This window comes from Podarcis liolepis (genome assembly GCF_965112155.1).
Source record: "Podarcis liolepis genome assembly, chromosome: 7".
In the NCBI taxonomy this organism is placed as follows: domain Eukaryota; kingdom Metazoa; phylum Chordata; class Lepidosauria; order Squamata; family Lacertidae; genus Podarcis; species Podarcis liolepis.
In genome coordinates, this window is record NC_139561.1 from 94,618,569 (window position 1) to 94,642,050 (window position 23,482).

The window sequence follows — 23,482 nt, forward strand, 5'->3', positions numbered from 1 at the left end:
GGAAAGGGACACAGAGGGGGCTCAGTCCACAGCGCAAGCATCATGCACCCGGGAGCGTGCAGAGGGCCGAAGGCACAAACTCAGGCAATTGGCAGAACTGGCCCTGTGGCAGGGGCCACGTTATGCCCGTTTTCCGCATTTGTCAGAACTCAAACCCTCAGTGTGGAGATACCTCTGGAACTCCCTGCCTGTTGACCTCAAGCAAGTGCCTTCACTGTATGTGCCTTTTGGCGCCTGGTTTGGACAGATGCTGAGAAAGTGGAGGCGATTTTAATCTTTTTTTAGGATTTTAACTTTTGTATGCTTTAAAGCAGGCTTGAAGGTTTTTCTGGGTTTGGCTGTTTTACCTTCTTGTAGCTCACTTTCAGTTTTGTTAAACTATCAAGTGGTGCGTAAGTTTTATTACTTCCAGGACCGCCTCTTTCCGTATGAACCTACCCGGACCCTGAGGTCATCTTCTGGGGCCCTTCTTCCTATACCTTCTCCACGAGAGGTTCGGGGGAGGCAACACAAGAACGGGGCCTTCTCTGCAGTGGTCCCCGTCTGTGGAATGCTCTCCCCAGGGAAGTTTGCCTGGTGCCTTTATTATACACCGTTAGGTGCCAGACAAAAACATTCCTTTTTAACTACGCCTTTGGCTGACCTGATCGACATCCCATACCCTTTTAAAATGTGCTTCTTTGGGGGGGGGTATTATTGGGTTATTGCTTTTATTTTTATTTTATATATTGTGATCTTTTTTGTGAACCGCTCTGAGACCTCTGGGTATAGGGTGATATATGAATTCAATAAATGAAATGAAATGATGAAAATATTTAATACTGACAACAAAGAGATGGGCTGACCGGCTGCTCTGGCAGCAGAAGGAGCAACTCCTGGTCATTTGGCAGGCTGAGGGGGGGGGCCTTCAGAGCTCTGCCCTGGGACAAAGAGCAGGAAGGGAAGGCCCAATGGGGCGGCTAGTTTTCTGCTCAGCCCTCCTGCTCCCCCCCCCCCCCGTGCCCAAACTCGAGAGAGCCACCTCCCTGATCTTTCCCCTTGGGGAGACTCTTGTGACTGCCCTTGCTGGCTGCTAATTCCCAATACATACTGATTATCTGTAGGTGATGCACCCATCTACCTTCCCTCCTACCTAGCAATGTTTAATTGATTTTTAAGGATTGCTTTCCTCCATGTTTTGAGCTCTCCCTATTTTCCCCCCGTAAGTCACCTGGTGAGGTATAAATAAACATATGATAATATTAACCTGCTGGTCACAGCAAGCTTTATCCTGTTGCACTTTGCTTGCATTTTGTAAACTGCTCATGTGCGTGACATTTCTGACACACCCTCCACCTCGAGCCCTGAAGGGCAGGTTGCCACGGAGTCCCCATCTGACTGAAAAGAAGCAAAGCAGCTCAATTCAAGCCAAGCCAAGCCAAGATGGTGTCCCCACAAAGTCTCTTCATGGTTGGAGGATGGATGGCAGCCAATGGATTGAGGTTGAATCCTGACAAGACAGAAAGACTATTTTGGGGGGACAGGAGGCGGGCTGGTGTGGAGGACTCCCTGGTCCTGAATGGGGCAACTGTGTCCCTGAAGGACCAGGTGCGCAGCCTGGGAGTCATTCTGAACTCACAGCTGTCCATGGAGGCGCAGGTCAATTCTGTGTCCAGGGCAGCCGTCTACCAGCTCCATCTGGTATGCAGGATGAGACCCTCCCTGCCCGCGGACTGTCTGGCCAGAGTGGGGCATGCTCTGGTTATCTTCTGCTTGGATTACTGCAATGTGCTCTACGTGGGGCTACCTTTGAAGGTGACCCAGAAAATGCAATTAATCCAAACTGGTGACTGGGAGCGGCCACTGAGACCACATAACACAAGTCTTGAAAAACCTACATTGGCTCCCAGTACATTTCTGAGCACAATTCAAAGTGTTGGTGTTGACCTTTAAAGCCCTAAATGGCCTCGGTCCAGTAGACCTGAAGGAGCGTCTCCACCCACATCATTCTGCCCGGATGCTGAGGAAATGTACTGGGAGCCAATGTAGGTCTTTCAAGAAGATAACTGGGTTACCCCCAAAGGGAGCCCCACAGAGAGCGCATTGCAGTAGTCCAAGCAGGAGATAACTAGAGCATGCACCACTCTGGTGAGACACTCCGCAGGCGGGGAGGGTCTCAGCCTGCATGAGGAAAAGGAGCCTACTCACCTGTAGACCAGGATGTCGTCAGCCGAGCTGTTATACTGGATCTGGAACATCCGGATCCCTGGGATGTGGTGCTGCGAAGGCCACTGGATGAGGGCAGAGGAGGAGGTCAGCTCAGCAACCACCACTTTCCTCTCTGGCTGGGATTTGGTTTCGTTGGGGAAGCTGGACTTGGCGGAGATGAGGATGTCCGAGGGGCCTGGCTCTGCTTCCTTATCACAGTTGGTGCTATTTGCAAGGTGAGGGTAGGGGTTGACCACCAGCTCCACGGGGGCCGTGGACTCCCCCGCAGCGTTGGAGGCGATGCAAGTGAAGGTCCCTTTCTCCTCCACAGAAGCCACCAAGATGTCCAGGGTGCCGTTCTCAAAAGAGACGGTCCGGGAAGTGTTGGAGACCAACTTGCCGCCCGGCGAAATCCAGCGCACATACGGCTCGGGGTCGCCCACCGCTTTGCACTTCAGGGAAGCCCCCTGGCCTTCCATGACCACCTGCTTGGGGGTCCGGTGCGTGATCATGGGCGGCTCGCAGACAAACTCCTCTTCCCGGATGGACCAGAAGTACTTGCCCATCAGCTCCGGCGGGGAGGCGCACGTCTCCAGGTCGTCCTCCCGCGTCAGGCGCCGCAGCCAGACGAGCTCGCAGTTGCAGTGCAAGGGGTTCCCCCCAAAGCTCATCACCAGGGAGGACAAGGGGAGCCCCTTTGGCTTGGCGTAGACAGGGATGCGAGAGAAGAGGGGGTCCGGGGGAATCTTCTTCAGCTTATTGGAGGTCATGTCCAGCCGAGCCAACTTGTGGAGGTTGGAGAAGACTCCCTCGGGGATGAAGTCTATGAGGTTGTGGTCTAGGCTGATGGTGTTGGCGTTGGACAGCCTCCCTATGGTTTCCCAAGGGACGTTCACCAAGTTATTGTAGGAAAGGTCCAGGTCCTCAATCATGTCAATGAAATCATCCAAAGACCCGGGAGAGATATAGTTCAGTTGGTTGTTGCTGAGGATCAAGTGGCGGAGGTTGACCAACCCTTTGAAGTGATCCTCGTGGATGTGGGTGAGTCGGTTGCTGTCCAAGTGCAACGCGTGAAGGCCCTTGAGGTCAAAGAACGCATAAGGCATGATCTGACTGATGGTGTTCCGCGACAGCGTCAGGTGGATCAGGCTGGTCATGTTGGCAAAGTCCCTCCTCCGCAGGGCGGTGATGAAGTTGTCCATCAGCCGCAGCTCCGCCGTCCGCCGGTCGATGCTCGGAGGCACAAAGAGCAGCCCCGTCTTGGTGCAGAGGATGGTGAAGGAGGGAGAGAGGCTCTGGCACATGCAGCGCGTGGGACAGGTGGTGGCCTTCGCCACGGAGCTCATAACCAGGAGGGACAGGACCAGCCTTTCCATGGTAAGGTAAGCAGCACACCTGGGAGAAGAGGAGAGGGCCAAGGGGATGGAGGAAGGGAGGGAGGGAGGAGAGAAGGGAGGGAGGGAGGGAGGGAGGGAGGGAGGAAGGAAGGAAGGAAGGAAGGAAGGAAGGAAGGAAGGAGGGAAGGAAGGAAGGAAGGAAGGAAGGAAGGAAGGAAGGAAGGAAGGAAGGAAGTAGGAGGAGGGAGAAGGAAAGCGAGAAAAGGGAAGGAAAGAAGGAAGGAAGGAGGGAAGGAAAGAAGGAAGGGGAAAGTGAGAGAGAAGGAAGGAAGGAAGGAAAGAAGGAAGGGGGAGAAGGAAAGTGAGAGAGAAGGAAGGAAGGAAGGAAGGAAGGAAGGAGAAGGGAAGCGAGAGAGAAAAAGGAAGGAAGGAGGAAATTCGTATCAAGGCTATTAGTATATTAAAGCAAAAGTTGACATCCAAGAAAGTGTCGAAAACATTTGCCTCGGCATCTGCCCAGAGACTCCTTCTGCAAAAGCACACTTCAGCTGGCCCTGTGGCATTCTTTTTGCAGATTCACCAATTAAATGACGTTTTTTAAGGTTGAAAAAAAAGGTTTTGATACAGTGAGATAGAGGTTCGAAATAAATCTGCTGGAAAATGTTATCAAAAATGTACAAGTTACTTTTAGAATGGTATACAAAAGATGGAGAAGTCAAGGCAGTGGTGATACACTGGGCTAGAGATTTTGGGTATAATATTCAACTCTCATCTTGGGGAAAGTTATGGAAAGAGGAAATAAAGTTTGCCGCATGCTGTTTGTTGAAAGATAATTATATGAAAATGATGTATTGTTGGTATTTAACACTGAGTAAAATTGCTAAAATGTACAAAACAAGTTCATATCTGTGCTGGAAATGCAAAGGGGAGAAAGGTACTTTTTTACCATATATGGTAGGCGTGTACATTGGTAAAGGCTTTCTGGGAGATGATATACAATGAATTAAAGAAAATGTTTAACAACACATTAGTTAAAAAACCAGCAGCCGTTTTGTTAGGTATAACAGGTGAAGAGATATCAAGAGAAGACGAAAGACCTTTAATGTATGCAACAACGGCAGCAAGAATGCTTCTAGCCCAGAGATGGAAGGAAGGAGAAGTACCAATGAAAAAAGAATGGCAGACGAAACTGATGGAGTATGTGGAGATGGCGAGACGGACGGGGAAGATCCGAAACCAGGAAGATCAAGTATTTTCAAAAGACTGAAGTAAATTCTTAGTTTATTTAAAGCCACTGTAAACAGTTAAAATCATTAGCAGGGATGTAATGACACGTGTAATGCGGAATTATTTATGGTAATTATGGATATTTAACAGATGGACACGGGTAAAAGATGCAGCAAACTTAATCTTAAACATGGAACCCATGAGGGGAGGGAAAGAGGTTTGAAGGTTCAAAAGAACCTTGTATTTTAATGTTTGAAATGGTTAAGTTAAAATGTATAAAACTGTGAAAGAGAAAAACAATTATTATTATTTTTTAAAGGAAATGCGGCCTGGTCAGAACAGTGCCTGAAGGAGAGGGAGTCCTACCCAGGTCAAGTGAATATATTTGTGTACCCCCCCCCGCCCCCGCCCAGAGAAGAGACAGCAGGAGCAGGCGGTGACTGGGGGTGGGGTAGGCAAAGGACTGGGCGGGAGTCTCTGCACAGCTCTCCTTTGCTGCTCTGTCAATGCTGGCTTTTGGGGTTTGTCTTCAGCATCAGCACCCCCCCCCCAATATGGTTCAAGCCCCAGCCTGCACTGGTGCCCCTCTTCCAACAGCCCTCACCCCACCATTCATCTTCTCTCCTCCCCCAAGTCCTCCAAGATGCACTTCTGCAGTGGCCCCAGTGTGGTGCAGCGGTTAAGAGCAGTAGTCTCGTAATCTGGTGAACCGGGTTCGATTCCCTGCTCCTCCACATGCAGCTGCTGGGTGACCTTGGGCCAGTCACACTTCTCTGAAGTCTCTCAGCCCCACTCACCTCACAGAGCGTTTCTTGCGGGGGAGGAGGGGAAAGGAGATTCTTAGCCGCTTTGAGACTCCTTAGGGTAGGGATAAAGCAGGATATTAAATCCAAGCTCCTCTTCTTCACCTGCCTGGTCAGGTCCCAGAGCCCTTGGACTCCCATTCTGATGGAGGCACAATGGGTGGGAGCCTGCTGGGGGTGGGGGGCTCAAGGGCTGGATTGCACCCACCTCCCAGGTTTTCCCAGGGGGGGCACCCCATTACCTCCACCCCATTATGGCTTCCTCCGCAAGATCACCTGGCAATAGATGGGTGGGAAGGTGGGAGAGAAGAAGCTGGGCTGAGGGAGCTGGGCCAGAAATGGTCACAGCCCCCCCAAAACAGAGGACATACAGTGCTTTCTTTATGTGAAAATAAATGGGCTGACCCTCTCAGGGCTGTCTTTAGCATATGCAGCGCCGGGGTGCAAAAAACTGCCCAGCGCCCTCTCAACGGCTCGCCAATCCCAGGTGTGCAGGGGGGTGGAGCCGGCCGGGCTGCCTCAGCGCCTGCAGCAGAAAAGCCTGTGGCGCTCTGAGGGGCTCTGCTCCGCTCGGCAGGGGCTGTCGGCTGGCCTGGCTCAGGACTCCAAATCTTGGCCCCAGACTCTTGACCTGGCCCCCCTGAAAGCCTGGCGCCCGGGTGCCCCACACCCCTAGCGCCTATGGGTAAGCCGGCCCTGGACACTCTATTAGGTAAAGTTCAGGATAAGTTTCATAATACGTTTATAAGTTTTTCCTTTCGTTCTCCTCTTCTTTCTTCTTCTTTTACCTTATAATTCTTTCTGTATTTTTAATCAATAATCTATATTTAATTTTTAATCAAGAATCTGTACAGTGGTACCTCGGGTTAAAAACCTAATTCGTTCTGGAGGTCCGTTCTGAACCTGAAACTGTTCTTAACCTGAAGCTCCACTTTAGCGAATAGGGCCTCCTGCTGCTGCTGTGCCGCCGGAGCCCGATTTCTGTTCTCATCCTGAAGCAAAGTTCTTAACCAGAGGTACTATTTCTGGGTTAGCGGAGTCTGTAACCTGAAGCGCATGTAACCTGAAGCGTATGTAACCTGAGGTACCACTGTATTTAAGAATATATAGTTTAAAAGTAAATGGGCTGATAACTGAAATATGAATGAACAGGTTAGCCCAGCTGCTCTCCCTCTCCCTCGCTCTCTCCCCCCCCCCCGTTGACACACACGCATCGCATGCACACCTTCTCAGACAGCTCCCAAATGTGGCTCTTTCAGCTGAAGGTGGTTCCATCATCTTCTCCCAGAAGGAAGCTGCATGTGACTCTACCAACCCTGTGCAACCACAGAGGGTTGTAATCTAATTATATAAATTATGCTCCCTTATTATTAACCTTGTCATAATCAGAAACAAATGGTACCTAATTATAATCACTCCTCTAGCCTTCTAGTATCCCCCCACCGAACAAGCTCTGAAAAATTTTAGTGCCGTAGATTCACATTTATCTGCAGGTGGCTGTGTCTCTCTACCCGCCTCACCCCCGGAAATTCAGAAAAGCTCAGATCCTAAGGGGAGCCTGGCCGCCATTGGCCCTTCCAGCCCATCCTCCTCCCCTCACAGCAGCCAACCAGGTGCCTCTTGCGGGAAACTTGCAAGCAGGATCCGAGCCCAGGAGCGCTTTCCCCTCCTCTGGTTTCCAGAAACTGGGATTCAGGAGCTGTGCTGGAATTACATATAAGTTAAACAAGTTCTAGCTTAGGGCCCCACTCTCTTGGGGGCCTCCAAAAAATTTCAAGGGAAAAAAACCTGGATGTACATTTCCAAAATAGAAGATAAAAAACAAATAAAATGAAACCTACCTACAGCAACCGTGTTTTGTGTTGTGTCGGCTCCTATGATGCAAGTCATGGCCCCCGCCTGCTCCCTCAAATATCCCTGCTTTGCTCCTTTCTATATATAGGGTGCCCACATTCTGCATGGACTGCTTGCAGGGCAACATGGGCAAATGGCTTGAGGTACTTATTAGGTCCATAAATTACCATATAGCATATAGTTACAGGTAGGTAGCCATGTTGGTCTGCTGTAGTTGAAACAAAATAAAAAAAATTCCTTCCAGTAGCACCTTAGAGACCAACTAAGTTTGTTATTGCTATGAGTTTTCATGTGCATGCACACTTTTTCAGATACACTGAAAGAGAAATCACCTGACCCTTATATATAGTGGGAGGGCGGGGTGGGGTTTTTCTCAGGAGGGTAGTAGGAGATGGGTGGTTGACTCAAAGGGTATGGTAAACCTGATAATGACTGCAATTAATCCTAGAGGAAAAAGCAAGGGATAGTATGCAGATGACCAAAAATAGCTTTAGCACGTGTAATGAGACAAGAATCCAATATCTCTATCAAGACCAGGGCTCTCCATAGCTTTCGGTTTAGTAATAAGTTGTAATTCAGCGACTTCTCTTTCAAGTCTGTTTCTGAAATTCTTTTATAATAAGACAGCTGCTTTGAGATCCTGTATTGAATGTCCTGGGAGACTGAAGTGTTCTCCTACTGGCTTCTCTATCTTGTGATTCCTGATGTCAGATTGATGTCCATTTATCCTTTGGCCTAGAGTTTGGCCTGTTTGTCCAGTATAGAGAGCTGAAGGGCACTGCTGGCATTTGATGGCATAAAACCCCAGAAAACCCCCACCCCACCCTCTCACTATATATAAGGGTCTGGTGACTTCTGTTCCAGTGTATCTGGAGAAGTGTGCATGCACATGAAAGCTGATACCCAGAACAAACTTAGTTGGTCTCTAAGGTGCTACTGGAGGGGTGCAGGTGTGGACAAAATATCCCAATTTCACATATTCTACTGCAGGTTTCTTTGGCTAGAGGAAGAACAGGCAAGTGGTCAGTGCTCAGCGTGGAGAGGATGGAGAAATGCTCTTGGGTGACAGAGAGAAGGCGGAATTCTCAACACCTACTTTGCCTCTGTCTTCACCCAAAAGGAAAGCGACGCCCAACCGGGTGATATCGGAATAAATGATCAAGGAGGGAGCTGCAGCCCAAGATAGGAAAAGAGGGGGCCAGGGAACGCGCACGCACTTTGAAGATGAAAACCCCTAATGCTTAGAAAACCAGCATTTGAGATTATGCTGAAACACTTATGTCCCCCAAGCCCAAAGCTGCACTGCTTGCAGTTTCCTCCTGACCCGCCGGGTGGCAACAGCGACACCTGCGCTGGAATTTGAAGCATCCGTGCAGGTTTGCAGCTTCGCCACCAGGTGGCACTAACAGCAGCAGCAAAAGGCCACCAGCACAATCTCCAGGTACTCAGCTGTCAGAGTGGGGCTTGTTTGTTGTTTTTTAAAAAAAGATTAAGTTCCTGGCATTTTCAGAACCCAAGATAGCAGGAAGAAAGGCAGGCATCATTGTCCTCGCTCATTTTGCAAGGAAGTAACCTGCTCCCACCTTTTAGGTAGTGAAGAAGAGAAAGAGGAAGAGGAACAGGAAGAAGAAGAAGAAGAAGAAGAAGAAGAAGAAGAAGAAGAAGAAGAAGAGGAGGAGTAGGAGTAGGAGGAGTTTGGATTTGATATCCTGCTTTATCACTACCCGAAGGTGTCTCAAAGTGGCTAACAAACTCCTTTCCCTTCCTCCCCCACAACAAACAGTGGGGCAGAGGGACCTCAGAGAAGTGTGACTGGCCCAAGGTCACCCAGCAGCAGCATGTGGAGGAGCGGAGACGCGAACCCAGTTCACCAGATTACGAGTCTACCGCTCTTAACCACTACACCCCACTGAGGTCACAGCAATGGCTGGCATTTAGGAAGGAAGATCTGGCCAGTTGGGCAAAGTAAATGCCCCCCCATGGCCCGAAGGCCCAAGAGAAGGACCTTCCTGTCTGGTCCTCCATCCCTCTTTGCTAGGCCTTCACTGATGGTGGAATGATCACTGCTGCTGCTCCAACGGAGGTCCAGGGCTGTGGCTGTGGCGACATGGGCTAGGATGCCCCTGCAAAGGATCCAGGAAGGTCAGACCCGGTTGCTCCACCTGGAGGGACAGCATTGCCAGGGAAAGTGTTGGGGGCTCCAGTTGAGAGTGGTGAATGGGCATTGGCTGGATGCAAGTTAGGCTATAGATGGACAGCTGGTCTACCCACTGAGAAACGGGGGGTGGTGGGTGGTGAGAGAACTTCCAGAAATGGCAGACTTGCCCTCTGATGCTACCTGTGTGCACTTATTTATTTATTCAGAGTATGTAGCTTCAGCTACTCCTGAAAACCTCTGCAGACACCCACCCCATTGCACACTTGCTTAAAGGGACCCCTGACCATTAGGTCCAGTCATGACTGACTCTGGGGTTGTGGCGCTCATCTCACTTTACTGGCCGAAGGAGCTGGCGTACAGCTTCCGGGTCATGTGGCCAGGATGACTAAGCTGCTTCTGGCGAACCAGAGCAGCACACAGAAACGCTGTTTACCTTCCCACGGGAGTGGTATCTATTTATCTACTTGCACTTTGAGGTGCTTTTGTACTGCTAGACTGGCAGGAGCTGGGACCGAGCAACGGGAGCTCACCCCATCGCGGGGATTCGAACCGCCAACCTTCTGATCAGCAAGTCAGTTTGCACACTTGCTTAGAATTATTATAATTCTTGTTTATGGATTATAATACCGGCCCACCTTGCAGGGTGGCTGTCAGGGCAGCTGGAACCATGTGCACAAAGCATTTTTTGAACATAACAAGTCGCTGCACTGCTCCAGCTGCGGCCAGATTGGAAGCCTGCTCCATTCTCTGATACGGAGTGCTTAAAACTCCTGCGAGGGACAATGATTGAGATGGTTTTAACCTGAGGCTAAAGCTGTACTTGGAGCCTTGCCAAGCAGACATTACAAGAGGCAAAGGCGGTGAAGCAGCCGTGGACGCTGCTCAGACCGTGTGCTGGGGGGGTTGCAGGCATTATTGGGGGTGTCATGAAATGGCAGCAAGCAGCTGAAAGACAAGAGCAGAACCAGGTGCTCCTCAGAGGGCAGTATCCAGCCAGCGAAGTGGAAAAGGACAGAAGTCAGACAGTGAGGCCAGACAAGAGGAGGAAAATGACAGGTCACCACTCATCACTCACAGATGCCCAATGGAGCCTCCCTCCCGCCCCCCACGGAAGGCGACATGACAGAGGTTTATAAAATTATGCAGAAGCAGAGGAAACAGGTGCTGTGTGCCACGGGAGGGGGGGGGGCTGCCGCGAAGACACCCAAAGGATTTCCTCGTGTCGTGTGCAGATCCAAGGCCTGGTTGTGGAAAGACACGGTGGACCTGGGCTGCCCTTGCATAGCTCTCCCTTCTTCCAGGAGCGAAAGGGCCAAGGCCCACACACCCTCCTCCACGTGGGTCAGCAGGAAATGCCCCCTGCTCCTCTGTTCTTTGCTCATAGCTGCTCTTTGAGCTGACTGGCCTTTCCCCACAAGGCCATGCGTGCAGCGGGAATGCTGACGACATGCTCCAACCTGGGATGGGAGGCGGAAGCACAAAAAGCAACGTCCCGTCTGCATCTGCCAGGAACCAGTTTGACTAAAGCCGGCCAAGTGTGGAAGAAAGCACTGCCAGGGCTGGCCTCCTCTGCTGGTCCGGCCTTTGACAAGCAGCCGCAAGTCCCAGGATCACTCCTGCAAATGAGGGGGAAGACAGCTGACTTCAGGAGAACTTCGGCTGCAGGGACAAAGCGCCCAGGTCAGCAGGGAAGCAGGCAGGCAAGTCCCAGGTCTGGAAACCGAGACTCATGAAGAGCGATTCAGGGAGTTGGGGGTGTTCCGCCTGGAGAAGAGGACCCTGAGAAGTGACGTGAGAGCCATCTCCTAATCTCGGAGGGGCTGCCACGTGGAATATGGAGCAATCTTGCTTTCTCCTGCTCCAGAGGCCAGGACCCAAACCAATGGTTTCAAACAACAGAAGAGGAGATTCCGAGCAAACATCGGGAAGAACTTTCTGACAGTAAGAGCTGTTCAAGAGTGGAAATTGTCTCCCTTGGGAGGTGGTGGACTCTCCTCCCATGGAGGTTTCTAAGCAGAGGTCGGATGGCCATCTGCCATGGATGCTTGAGCTGAGATTCCAGCATTGCAGGGGGTTGGACTAGATGACCCTTGGGGTCCCCTCTGTGATGGCCTGGGACTTGGGCTCAGACTCAGAACCAGAGGAGTCTCAGTCTGCACCGGATACTTTGCCTCAGGCGGCTTCGGAACCAAGTCTGGGGCCTGATCCTGAAGAGTCCCAGTCTGCACAGGTTCCCCTGAAGCAAACACCAGCTGGGCCGAGTCAGGGGCCTGATCCTGCCCTGGCTCCAGATGCGGGGGTGACCTCGTTGCCTCCAGCTGGGCCATCACGTACAGCTGCTCCATTACCGGTTTGGTCAGGGGAGGCTGAGGCGGCCCCTGGGTCTAGTCACCCACCGACGTCTCCCGAGCTGCAGAGACTCAGGTCTGAGAGAAGGAGGGACCTGAGTACTCGCAGGAGAAGTGCTCGCCTTTGGGCGAAACAGGGAGGTGAGTCACTGGGGGATCAGGACTGGACATTACCCCAACAAAGATAAAAGGCTGACGGGCCCCGCTCTAGGTTTTGGGAGCAACATTGCTGTTTGCCAGAACCTGCCTGAGATCCTGTACCTGTCCTTGCCTGGTTTCCTGCCTTGTGTCCTGACTTGGCCCTGTTGGACTGCCTCCTAGCAGAATCTTTGGATTCTGGACTGGTCCTGGACCGCGTTTCATGGGTTACCCCCGGGCACAGCACACCCTCCAACCTTACTAGTCTGTGATTCTAAGAAGATCTAAAGGACAGACTGCTTCAGGAGCACAGAAGAAGAAGGCAAGAGAGAGCAAGACAACAACAGACCCACAGGCAAAGTGACAGGAGAGCCCATCTGCCCTGAGTAGGAAGCCGGAGGATCCCCTCCCCCACCCCTCCCTACTCACAACACGCACCAACCTTCCCAACCCTCATCCTCTCCTGAGTCCTGCGTGGAACAGTTCCGCTGATGTGTGGAACTATCAATCAGCGCGCAGAAATCAGTGTTTGGCGTTGTTTGGAAGTGGGATTATTAAAGTGCGTAATGCATGCAGCCTGCCAGGAGGCTGAAAAGATAGTGCAGGAGAGAAGGCTCAGTTAGGGGGGAGAAGGAATATTCATGAGAACCAATTACTCTTGTTTTGTAGCTTGTCTTGAGCCACACAGCCAAGAACAGCAGCCTCTTAATAAGGAGAGAGCTGCCTGGAAGCTGAAGCGTGAGGACAAGTCCATGAATCAGGGGGAGACACGCTGGAGGGAAGGCAGCCAAAGGTTATTAGCCCTGCTGGCTGCGTGTCCCACGAGGAGAACCTTCTGCTCTGGCTTGTGGGCTTCCTCGAAGCATCTCAAGGGCCACTGTGAGGACAGGAGGACGCGCCAGACCTTCCGCCTGATCCAGCAGGATCTGCCCATGGTTGCATTTCATTTCAGCTCGCATCTTCAGCGCCAAAGATGCTTTTCTAAAAGCGGCCAGCAGGAGAACAGCTGCCCCGCTTCCGTCCTACGAGGACTTTACTATACAACAGCCTCCGGTTGTGTGTTTCTCTTTGTGCATGTAGCTTTTCTTTATGTCTAGAAAAATACCATTGGGAACTGACAATTGGCTCGTTTACGCTTCAATTCGCCCTGTGGTTTCCAGGCACGGGTTCAAGAGGTTTTTCTTTTGCCACACTGATTTCCCTGGGGAAACCTGCTATTTCCCAGGTTTTCTTGACATTTGTTCTGATTCAGTGGGAAACAGCGGGTTTTCCCTTTCCGACCTGCGCCTAGAAAACACTGGGAAAACACTGGAAACAGGGAAGGCCCCAATTCTCCTCCGGGCTTTTCTTGCCTGGAGCTGGCCTTGGTGCTGAAGTCCAGGAATTCAGAGGCCTGGAAAAGCCCAGCGACTGTTGGCTAGAAAACCACCTTCCTGGAGCTGCCCTTTCTGGCATCTGGTTCTGGCACAACTCGGGGTGTTTCATGAATATTCACAGCAGTCATTTTAGCATTTTACTATTTTGCAGGATACGGTGGGGTGGTGGGTGGAGAGAGAAAGAAAGTTGTTGTTTAGTGGTTTAGTGGTGTCCGCCTCTTCGTGACCCCCTGGATCAGAGCACGCCAGGCCCTCCCGTCTTCCACTGCCTCCCGCAGTTTGGTCAAACTCATGCTGGTAGCTTCGAGAACACTGTCCCACCATCTCGTTCTCTGTCGTCCCTTCTCCTTGTGCCCTCCATCTTTCCCAACATCAGGGTCTTTTCCAGGGAGTCTTCTCTTCTCATGAGGTGGCCAAAGTCTTGGAGCCTCAGCTTCAGGATCTGTCCTTCCAGTGAGCACTCAGGGCTGATTTCCTTCAGAATGGAGAGGTTTGATCTTCTTGCAGTCCATGGGACTCTCCAGAGTCTCCTCCAGCACCAGAATTCAAAAGCATCCATTCTTTGGTGATGTAAGAAAGAATGTAGGGAAGGAGGAAAAGCAGGAACCTCCCTCCTCAGGAAACAGGCAGGCAAACCAAGGAAGAGAAAAGTGATCCGCTGAGCCCTTTGCGGGCAGAACATTGCTGTCCATGGATGGCTCCAACACATCACGGACTCTGCTGCCAGAAAAGGAGCTTTTCCATTCCCCTCTGCTATGTCCCTCACTTGCTTTTGGGCACCCCCTGCCTTTGGCCACCCTGACAGGAGCTGACCACTACCCACAGCCCAGGCTCACTGGCCACAGTGTATTTGCTACAGTAGAGCACCCTCAAGCTCAAGGGGATCATGAAGACCCAGCAGGTGGGGAAAGGAAATCCTGGCCACTGCTCTCTCCCTGCTCCCTGCCCCATCACGGCCCTCACCAGGCAGGAAAATCCTTGAATGCCTTCACTATGCACTCAGGCAGATACCGCTTCTGACGGCCAAACTGAACATAAGAAGAGCCTGTCTGTTGGAGGAGGCCAAAGGGGGCCCATCGAGACCTGCATGGGCTTCTCCCAGGGGCCAACCAGATGCCCAGATGCCCCAGTGGCCCCGAGTGCCTTCCATCAGCTTTGGCTGGTGGCCCAGGTGCGCCCCTATCTGGACAGGGATGCCTAACTACTGTTGTTTATGCTCTGGTAACCTCAGGGTTAGATTACTGCAATGCGTTCTACGCAGGGCTGCCTCTGAAGACGGTTTGGAACCTTCCTCTGGTGCAGAATTCAGCGGCCAGGTTGCTCACCGGAGCAAGACGGTCTGAGCATATTACATCGATCCTGATCCAACTGCACTGGCTACCAATTAGTTTCCTGGCCCAATTCAGAGTGCTGGTTTTGACCTCTAAAGCCTTAAATAGCTCAGGACCGCAATACCTCAAGGACCACCTCTTTCCATATGAACCTACCCAGACCCTGAGATCATCCTCTGAGGCCCTCCTTCGTGTGCCACCTCCTTGAGAGCTCCAGAGAGTGGCAACACAAGAACAGGGCCTTCTCTGCAGTGGCTCCCCATCTGGAATGCTCTCCCCAGGGAAGTTCGCCTGGCGCCTTCATTATACACCTTTAGGCGCCCAGCAAAAACGTTCCTTTTTAACCAGGCCTTTGGTTGACCTGATGGACATCCTATGCCCTTTTAAAATGTGGCTCTTTTTTGGGGGGGGTGTTATTGGGTTATCATTCTTATTTTGATTTTATAGATTGTGATCTTTTCTGTGAACCACCCTGAGGCCTCTGGGTACAGTGGTACCTCGGGTTACAGACGCTTCAGGTTACAGAATCTGCTAACCCAGAAATAGTACCTTGGGTTAAGAACTTTGCTTCAAGATGAGAACAGAAACTGTGCAGCAGTGTTGCAGCAGCAGCAGGAGGCCCCATTAGGTAAAGTAACCTGTTGACTTTGAAAGTTTTTTCCAATGTCAGAAGGTGGCCTCTGGGTCGTTATATCAGTTATATTTGCCTTATAGGATTTCTCAGCTAAGGCCAGTTCTTGAGCCAGGTTTGTTGGGTAGTTAGTATTTTCGGAATCTTGTCGGAGCCCTTTAAGAAGAGTTCACCAATCCAGGAGAGTGGGAGGAGGAGGAGGAATGGCCTCATCTAGAATTCAGCTCCCTCTTACTCTCCTTTTGGAGAAAATATTGTGTGATTTTGCTCTTTCTCCTTCGCGGTTCCATTTTAGCTGATTAATGAATCTGGCATGATTCCCAATGGTAAGGTTAAGAACAGTTTCAGGTTAAGAATGGACCTCCAGAACGAATTAAGTTCTTAACTTGAGGTACCACTGTATAGGGTGGTGTTGTATAAGTTAAGCAAGCAAGCAAACAAACAAAGCTAGCAAGCGGCCTCTGAGCACAAGAGGAAGCCTCCCCTTCTGCGGTTTCTAGCCACTGGCATTGAGAATCATGTTCTGCCTCTAGCTGTCCTGGCTAGGAGCCATCAATCACCTTCCGCTAAACTGGACTGGACTAAGAGCACAAAATTGTGATTCCTGATTCCTGAATTGCAGGGTTTTGGACTAGATGACCCCTGGGGTCCCTCCCAAGTCTGCCATTCTGTGAGTCTATGGCCCTTGGGCGAGGAGTGAGCTTTCATGTCTGCATTCAGAGTCTGCGACTGCCAAAAAGTCCCCCCCCCCTTCCCCACACCGGCCTGCCCCCAATTCACCCAGGCAGAGGAAGGGCACTGTGTGCCTGGCGCAGAGCCCTCGAGGCTATTTTGGGCACCATCACCACGTGGTGTTGACACAACACCACATGTTTCTGGTTAACACCCCCCAAGTCCTTTGAAAGTGAGGCGGCGAGTCTCGCTTTCATCTGAAGGGGGGGGGCAATTATCTGAGACAAGCAGCTGCGAAGGAGTCAGGAGTCGTCAGCCCTGAAGTCAGAAGCCTTGAAGTCAGCAGCAACACAAGCCACACCAGCCACTCGCAACCTGAAGGCTCCTCTGCCTGCCAGCTGGCCTTTCCTGCACCTTTGACCCCAACGGAGGCCGACTTGCCCCCCCCAGCCCCCTTCTCCTGGGTTATTTCAGTTCTCTGCAGCAGCTTCTAGGATGATCCCCATTTAATATTTAATGTTTTAATATTTCAGCGCTAATTGGAGCCCATAAAATACACAATCCTTTCATTCCATCGCCACATCTCACATTGTGGGTGCTAAAAACATTCATTTTCATTAGAAGGGGAGAGGGAGTTTCTCTCGCTTTAGTGATTGAAGGGGGTGGGGGGAATCCGCACATATCCAAATTAAGAGAGGGGAAACTGCAGTTATCAGCATTACTAGACAGTGTTCACATCCCAGAGAAAATCACGGTCCTTTGCAAAAGTTTGGGAATTATAGCAAGGCCTGGTGGCCTTTTAAATAAGGCAGAAAAGAGGGGTCAGAGTGGGTGGGAGGCAATTGGGGAGGGGGGCTCTGGCATGGTTTTGCCCCCTCCATGCTAAGCCCAAGTGGGGCATCTTCAGGCCCTTGTGCCCCTGGCTTAGGAAAGGTGGGAGACCTCTGGGACTTTGCTTCCAGAAGGCCCCCAGTCTTGATGGAGGGGCTTTGCTGCAAGACCCTGGGGCTGTTGCACTGCAAAGGAGCAGGGAAGCCTTTGCTTGACATTCACGGCTATAGCAGCAACGGCAGCAGCCTTGCAATGGCTTTGCAGACCAGAGCAGTTCCACAGCTTACTTCACCCCCCGCCTTGTTATCTCCCTGGGTACAGAGCAAGCAGGTGGGGAGGGGCAAGCTCCCCCTCTCATCTCCCACCTCCCCAGACTGCAAAATAAGTGCGATGGCTGTCAGGCAAATTGGCGCTTGGTGGCAACCTGTCCTCCTTTGCTCCCAGAATCTCCAAGGATATATCAGTAGTTTGACAACCACTGGGAGGTGGGGGGGGGGGAGGCAGCAGATCTGAACCCACTGTGTCTGGAATGGGGCACCTGTGAGGAGAAAGAGAGTCTTTGCCCCAGGTGAGCTGAACTTCCCCTGTGTGGAGCAGGCGAGGAGAACAGGCCAGGCCAACCCTCCGCTGCCCCTGGAGAAGGCAGCAGCCATCTGCTCCAACATGTGCAAAACCCTCCCAGGCTAGAGTGGTTTATTCAGAGATGGAGATCTTGTTGCCTCGCCATGAAATATTCAGCGAACAAGAGCAGATTTCATGCATGGGGAGACTGCAAGGCTGCCTTTGCGCAGGGGGTGTAGGAGATAAAATGGTTTCTGCCTGCATAGGCAGCGGTTTCTGGGTCTGGGGAAACCACAGTGACTGGGTCATATGCAGAAGAGAGGGGTCACAGAATGACCAGAAATTATTTGGGAGGGGGAGAACAAGTTGAAGTCCTCCATCCAGGGGCAACTGAGGAGCAAGAACTACTTTGGGCCTTTCTGTCAACCCAGACTCAATGGGGGGCATGTCAGAAGAACTTAGGAAAAGCCTGCAGCCGGATCAAACCAAAGGGGCCCGATCCAGCACAGATGCCTTTAGGAAACCAGAAAGCAGCATTCAAGCCCTCTGCCCTCCTGCATTTCCCAGCAACTGGGATTCAGCACTTCCAGCTGCAGAGACAGAGCGCAGCAACCTTGGAGAAGAGCCACATATCGCCTTCTCCTCCACACATTTGTCTAATCCTCTTTTAAAGCCATCAAAGTTGGTGGCCATGGGATGCGGGTGGCGCTGTGGTCTAAACCACAGAGCCTAGGGCTTGCTGATCAGAAGGTCGGAGGTTCGAATCCCCGCGATGGGGTGAGCTCCCGTTGCTCGGTCCCTGCTCCTGCCAACCTAGCAGTTCGAAAGCACTTCAAAGTGCAAGTAGATAAATAGGTACTGCTCCAGCAGGAAGGTAAACGGCGTTTCCGTGCGCTGCTCTGGTTCTCCAGAAGCGGCTTAGTCATGCTGGCCACATGACCCGGAAGCTGTACACCGGCTCCCTTGGCCAGTAAAGCGAGATGAGCTCCGCAACCCCAGAGTCGGTCACGACTGGACCTAATGGTCAGGGGTCCCTTTACCTTTTTAAGTTTTTGGCCATCACTGCCTCCTGTGGGAGAGAGTTCCATAGTTGAACTCTGCCCTGTGTCAAGAAGGACTTTTTTCTGTCCCAAATCTCCCAACGCTCAGCTGAGCTGGCTGTCCATGAGTTCTAGCATTAGGAGAGACGGACAAAGCCTTTTCCTTATCCACTTAGAGCCTGGAGATATGAGCCTAAGAGGAGATATGAGAGCCAGCTTCAAACATCTCAAGGACTGTCCCATGGAAGATGGAGAAAACTTGCTTTCTCCTGCCCTGGAGGGTTTGACTTGCACCAATGGCTTCCAGTTTCAAGAAAGCAGATTCTGACTAAATGTGAGGAAGAACTTTCTGACGGTAAGAGCTGTGGAATTTTGACAGTGGAAATTATCTCCCTCAGAAGATGGTGGACTTCCCTTCCTTGGAGGTTCCTCAGCAGAGGTTGGATGGCCACCGGCCAGGGCTGTGTTGGTTGAGATCCCTGCATTGTAGGGGGTTGGACTAGATGACCCCTGAGGTCCCTCTGAACTCTTATGATTCTATGATTCCTTCATTGGAGGGTTGGACTAGATGACTCTATTATTGTTTTATGAGACCCCAAAAAAAGAAAGAAAACCAAGATGAAGGGGATTCCCCCAAACACAACTTGGCAGTCACATTAGTATTCCAGAAACATCCACGGCAGGACATAAATTCACCCACAAACTGGACAGTTGTGTCCGAGAAAGGCAGGTGGCAGCTGAGTCAGAGCTGGCCCAGCCATGAGTCAGGGTGCAGCCACTGTATCAGATGACAGAAGCCCCCCTGTGGCGTTCCCAAAGCAAAGGAAGGATTGGACTCTGATTCATAGAATACACACCAGGCTTGACCAGCAAGACTCTGGGAGGGGTGCCAATAATAATAATAATTCTCTCCACCCCTCGGCCCAGGTCGTTTTATTCACAAAAGAACTTTTGACACAGTGTTCGTAAGAACCAATCAGATTTCCTCTGAGCATTTCAAAAACCCCACGTGGGGACAAAGATAAACTACAAAAAACTAATTTAAGCATGCGTCCTTCTGGGGTAATTAAAACAGAACTAAAAAGGAAGAATGCATTCATCAACCGCGGAGGTCATAAACAAGCAATAAACACTAGAGGAAGGATGGCAAGGAGATACGGTAGGTATCTTTATCACCTTCCTGTGAAACTATTTCCAGGTCCTAAGTTTAACAAATCCAAGGAAGGTTACATCAAAAGAAACTGCCTACTGTTTTTATGGTCTCGGGTGCCTGGTGCAGCAACCGGTAACCAGCCTATGTCCTAGAATGCTTATATGTGCTTCTCAGACAGAGAGAACTGGGCAGCAAAGAAAAAATGCAATAGATGTAGAGGCTTGTGGGATTTGATCAGAAATTATTGTCAATGAATCAATCCCAGTCAACGCCATGCTTTCATAGCGGGCACAATGGCTTGCTCCACATTTCATAATTCCTTATAGTAATCCCATCTGATCACTCCACCCCCCCCAGGAAGCGTGCCCGCGGGTGCCCTGTCTGCCAAACCACTGCTGCCATTGGCACTGATTCTGGGCAAATCACATCCATTTGGGGCAAGTTCTCACTCGAAATCAGCACAGTCTTGCTGGTGCAAGAGGTGGTGGCATTTCTCCACAGCAGAGGGTGCGGCAGGGCGCACGGTGGCAGCAGAAAAGGCAGTGGTGGCAGGAGCAGGGCAAGGTGGCATTTCCTGTTTTGCCTCAAGTGGAAAACAGTACAATGCATAGATGGGCTTGTGGGGGGGGGGGAGGGAGAGAGTCCTTTTTCATACAGTTAAACTGTGGAACTCCTTGCCACAGGAAGCAGCAATGGCCATCAACTTGGGTGGCTCTCAAAAGAGGATTAGACAGAGTCCTGGAGGGGAGCAGGGCTATTGAGGTCTATGTTCTGTCTCTGAAGCTGGAAGAAGTTGTGTTTCTGCATCCCAGCTGCTGGAAACTGGCAAAGGGGAGAGGACTCTTTGTGCTCCAGTCTTGCTTGCGGGTTTCCCATTGAGGCACCTGAAAACCCAAAGCAGGATCCGGCCTCTGTGGCACAGGGCAGCTTTGCCGCCTGCTGAACTGAGCAACCAGCACAAAGCACAATTAGGAGACCTGAGGGAGCTCACTGGAAATGCTTAATCCCTCACTGATGGAGGTGGGAGTTGGTGCAACTGCCCACTTCTGAGGAACCTATTTATGCAAGGCAGCAAGATTCGGAATTCGGAGTCAGGAAAGGGACCATTTAGGCTCCTGCAATTTGCTTAGTTTGGGAGAAATAACTATCCTGGGAGGTGAAAGGAGCCCCCCTGTGGAGAATCTGTGGGGAAGCTTTCAGGCTGGAACAGCCTAGATGGGGCCCGGGAGAACTTCCCTGCTCGCCTCCTCTCCCACCGCCTCCCAGCTTGACTTTGTGAAATGAATGAATGAATGAATGAAATCTTTATTGCTAAAAGCTAACAGCTGTCAGAATTGGTCACAATGCGTAAAATACAAATAATTAATTGAAATAAAACTTAAGCAGTTTGGTGTTCCCTGCATGGCCTCAGACCCTCTGGAGGCCAAGCCCTGGAGGGTTCCCTTCCCAGGTGGACAAGCCCCACCAGCCCCTCACTTCCCTTTCCTGCACGTGATGAAACCACCTTCTTGATGTGGGATGTGAAACACAAGAGCAGTCAAGTACAACCTTCCTAGAGTGAACATGTTTACACATGGGGAGAAATGTTTGTCCAGCCAGCAGGTCAACTTCCTGTTTCCTTCTGGGCTGGGACAGACTCCCTCTGCATGTGACTAGAGGTGGGTGTGGCCTCACCTGTGCAGGTAACGACAAAAGCACAGGGCAGGGCAGCCATCTCTCTCTCTTTGACTACATGCATCAAAGAAGCAACATCTGCTTAGCCAAAGATGCTCTCTTGGCCTCCAGCCCAGAGAGGACAAAGGGACTGTCTCCTTATAAGATAGATTCCAGGTGTATGTTACTTTTCTAAGGTAAGTCTGCCTTCTGGGATCCTATTGTGAACTCTTTTTATACTTTTATAGAAGACTGTGTCGTGTCTTATCTTTTGTGAGGGAATAAGGGGGAAATACCAGAACTGCCCTGAGACCTCCAGGTATATAAATTCAATAAATAATAATAATAACAAGAAGAAGAACCTCTCAGCAGTGGAACGGACTCCCTTGGAAAGTGGTGGACTCTCCTTCCTTGGAGGGTTTTAAGCTGAGGTTGGGTTCTTTGGCTGTAATTCCTGCATTGCAGGGGGCTGGACTAGATGACCCCCACGGGTCCCTCTCCAACTCTACAATTCTGTGATTCTTTGATATTCACCTGCTGCCTTGCGAGAGGTCTTTGGGGAAGAGAAGGCTAAGGAGTAAAGCTTACACTAGTCCGCAGTGGAGTCCCTAGGGCGGCTGGGGGGCATTTTGTCTGCCTCCTTCCGGCAACTCCTGCAGCCCAGCTGGTGCCAAACATTTTGCTCTGCTTTCCTTTGGACCCCACCAGGGGGGGGGGGGCAGCCCAGGGCCTCCAAACACCCTGCTCAGGTTCACGCTCTGTGGAGATCACTTTGGTGCCACAAATGCAGCAAAAAAGCAAGGAAGGCAGGGTTTGCGATTCTCCAGCAATTTGACTTCACCCTCGGAGGCACACTCCATTGTCTCTTGAGACAGATGGAAGCCAACAGCAGCAGCATGAGTGTCGAAATGCAGAGGGCCGGGAGGCCAGCTGATAAGCCCCAGCTGTGCTGTCTCCCTCCATCGTCCCGTGGTCCGACATAAATCAGCGACTTCAAGAGCCAGGGCACGCTCTTAGCAGAGTGTACTGCGCACACAGAATAGGCGTGAGGCTTGTGAAGTCAGACTATAACTACAGATTTATTAATCATAAATCAGGACAAAGAAACATGTCGTCTTTCTCTCGTGTCGTCCCAGAGATAATGGGTAAAGCAAAAGCTATATACAAACGGAAGTTCCCAGCATACTGTGCTGGAATGTAAACAGACATGTGACACTCAACAATCCCATGCCTGTTCCTTAAGGTGGAATGGAAGTGTCAACATCGAGCAAGTCAGTGGTTACGCAGCAGAAACCGCCAGCAGCTGCATTTACAACATCTGACATAAAAGATGGTCTTCCCAGGCCCAGACCTGTGAGGAGGCAAAGCAACTTGCAGGAATTGGCATCCAGTTCAAAGGTGGGGGGCGGAAATCAGATGGAAAGAGGAAGCAGTCCCACCAAAGAAGACTGGCAAACCAAGTTAATGGACTACGCTGAAATATCGAAACTAACGGGAAAGCTCAGAAATCAAGACAACGAGAAACTTAAAGAAGAATGGGAAATATTTATCATGTATCTACAAAAGTCTTGTAAACAGGTACATTGGCAGGATTTTAGAACACTTGTAACTTTTGAAATAGTATAGGGAAATTGAGGTAGAAAAAATAATTTGGAATGAAAATGATATGCAGTTGAAAAGGAAATTTAAGGAACTGGGTGGGGGAGGCAGTGGCGTAGCGTGGGTTGTCAGCACCCGGGGCAAGGCAAGTAATTTGCGCCCCCTACCCCGTTGATTTGCGCCCCCTAAGCCTAACCCCCAGGTGTTGCGCCCAGTGTGGCCGGCCCCCCCTGCACCCCCCACGCTACGCCACTGGGGGGGAGGGAAGTCATGGGGTTTGGAGAATCCCATTTTATGCATTTGATACTGCTTGTGTGTGTATGTGTGTAATTTGTGGTTGTGGTTGTGGTGGTTGTTGTTTGTTTTTTAATTTTGTTATTTTTGTTGAAAATTTAATGAAAATATTATTAGAAAAATAAAAATAAACCAGTGCCTTCTGGGCCCCCCACAAGCCCCCACAGGAAACACCCCACAAGCGCCACCCCTCCCCACAGTGTCGCCCAGGGCCATCTTTAGCATATGTCCCACCGGGGTGCAAAGATCCACCCAGCGCTCCCACATTTAGTTTTGGGGGGTGGGCAGA

At 50.9% G+C, this 23,482-nt stretch overlaps 1 protein-coding gene and 1 long non-coding RNA gene across 3 annotated transcripts in view; one reads left to right on the plus strand and one right to left on the minus strand.

The window, feature by feature from the left end:
- LOC310712948 overlaps positions 1-23,482 on the plus strand; it is a 246,776-nt gene that overhangs the window by 34,491 nt on the left and 188,803 nt on the right. The window lies entirely within an intron of this gene.
- The window catches only part of LOC310712817 (leucine-rich repeat and fibronectin type III domain-containing protein 1-like protein), a 67,008-nt gene that overhangs the window by 914 nt on the left and 42,612 nt on the right, over positions 1-23,482 (minus strand). Inside the window, exon 1 of one of the 2 annotated variants that reach the window (XM_083516201.1) lies at positions 2,188-3,579. In XM_083516201.1, coding sequence (XP_083372327.1) covers positions 2,188-3,563 — 1,376 coding nt within the window. In that variant the 5' untranslated portion in view covers positions 3,564-3,579. Of the gene's footprint in view, positions 1-2,187; positions 3,583-23,482 lie in introns of those variants that run through there. The other variant, XM_083516200.1, reaches the window with a different exon arrangement.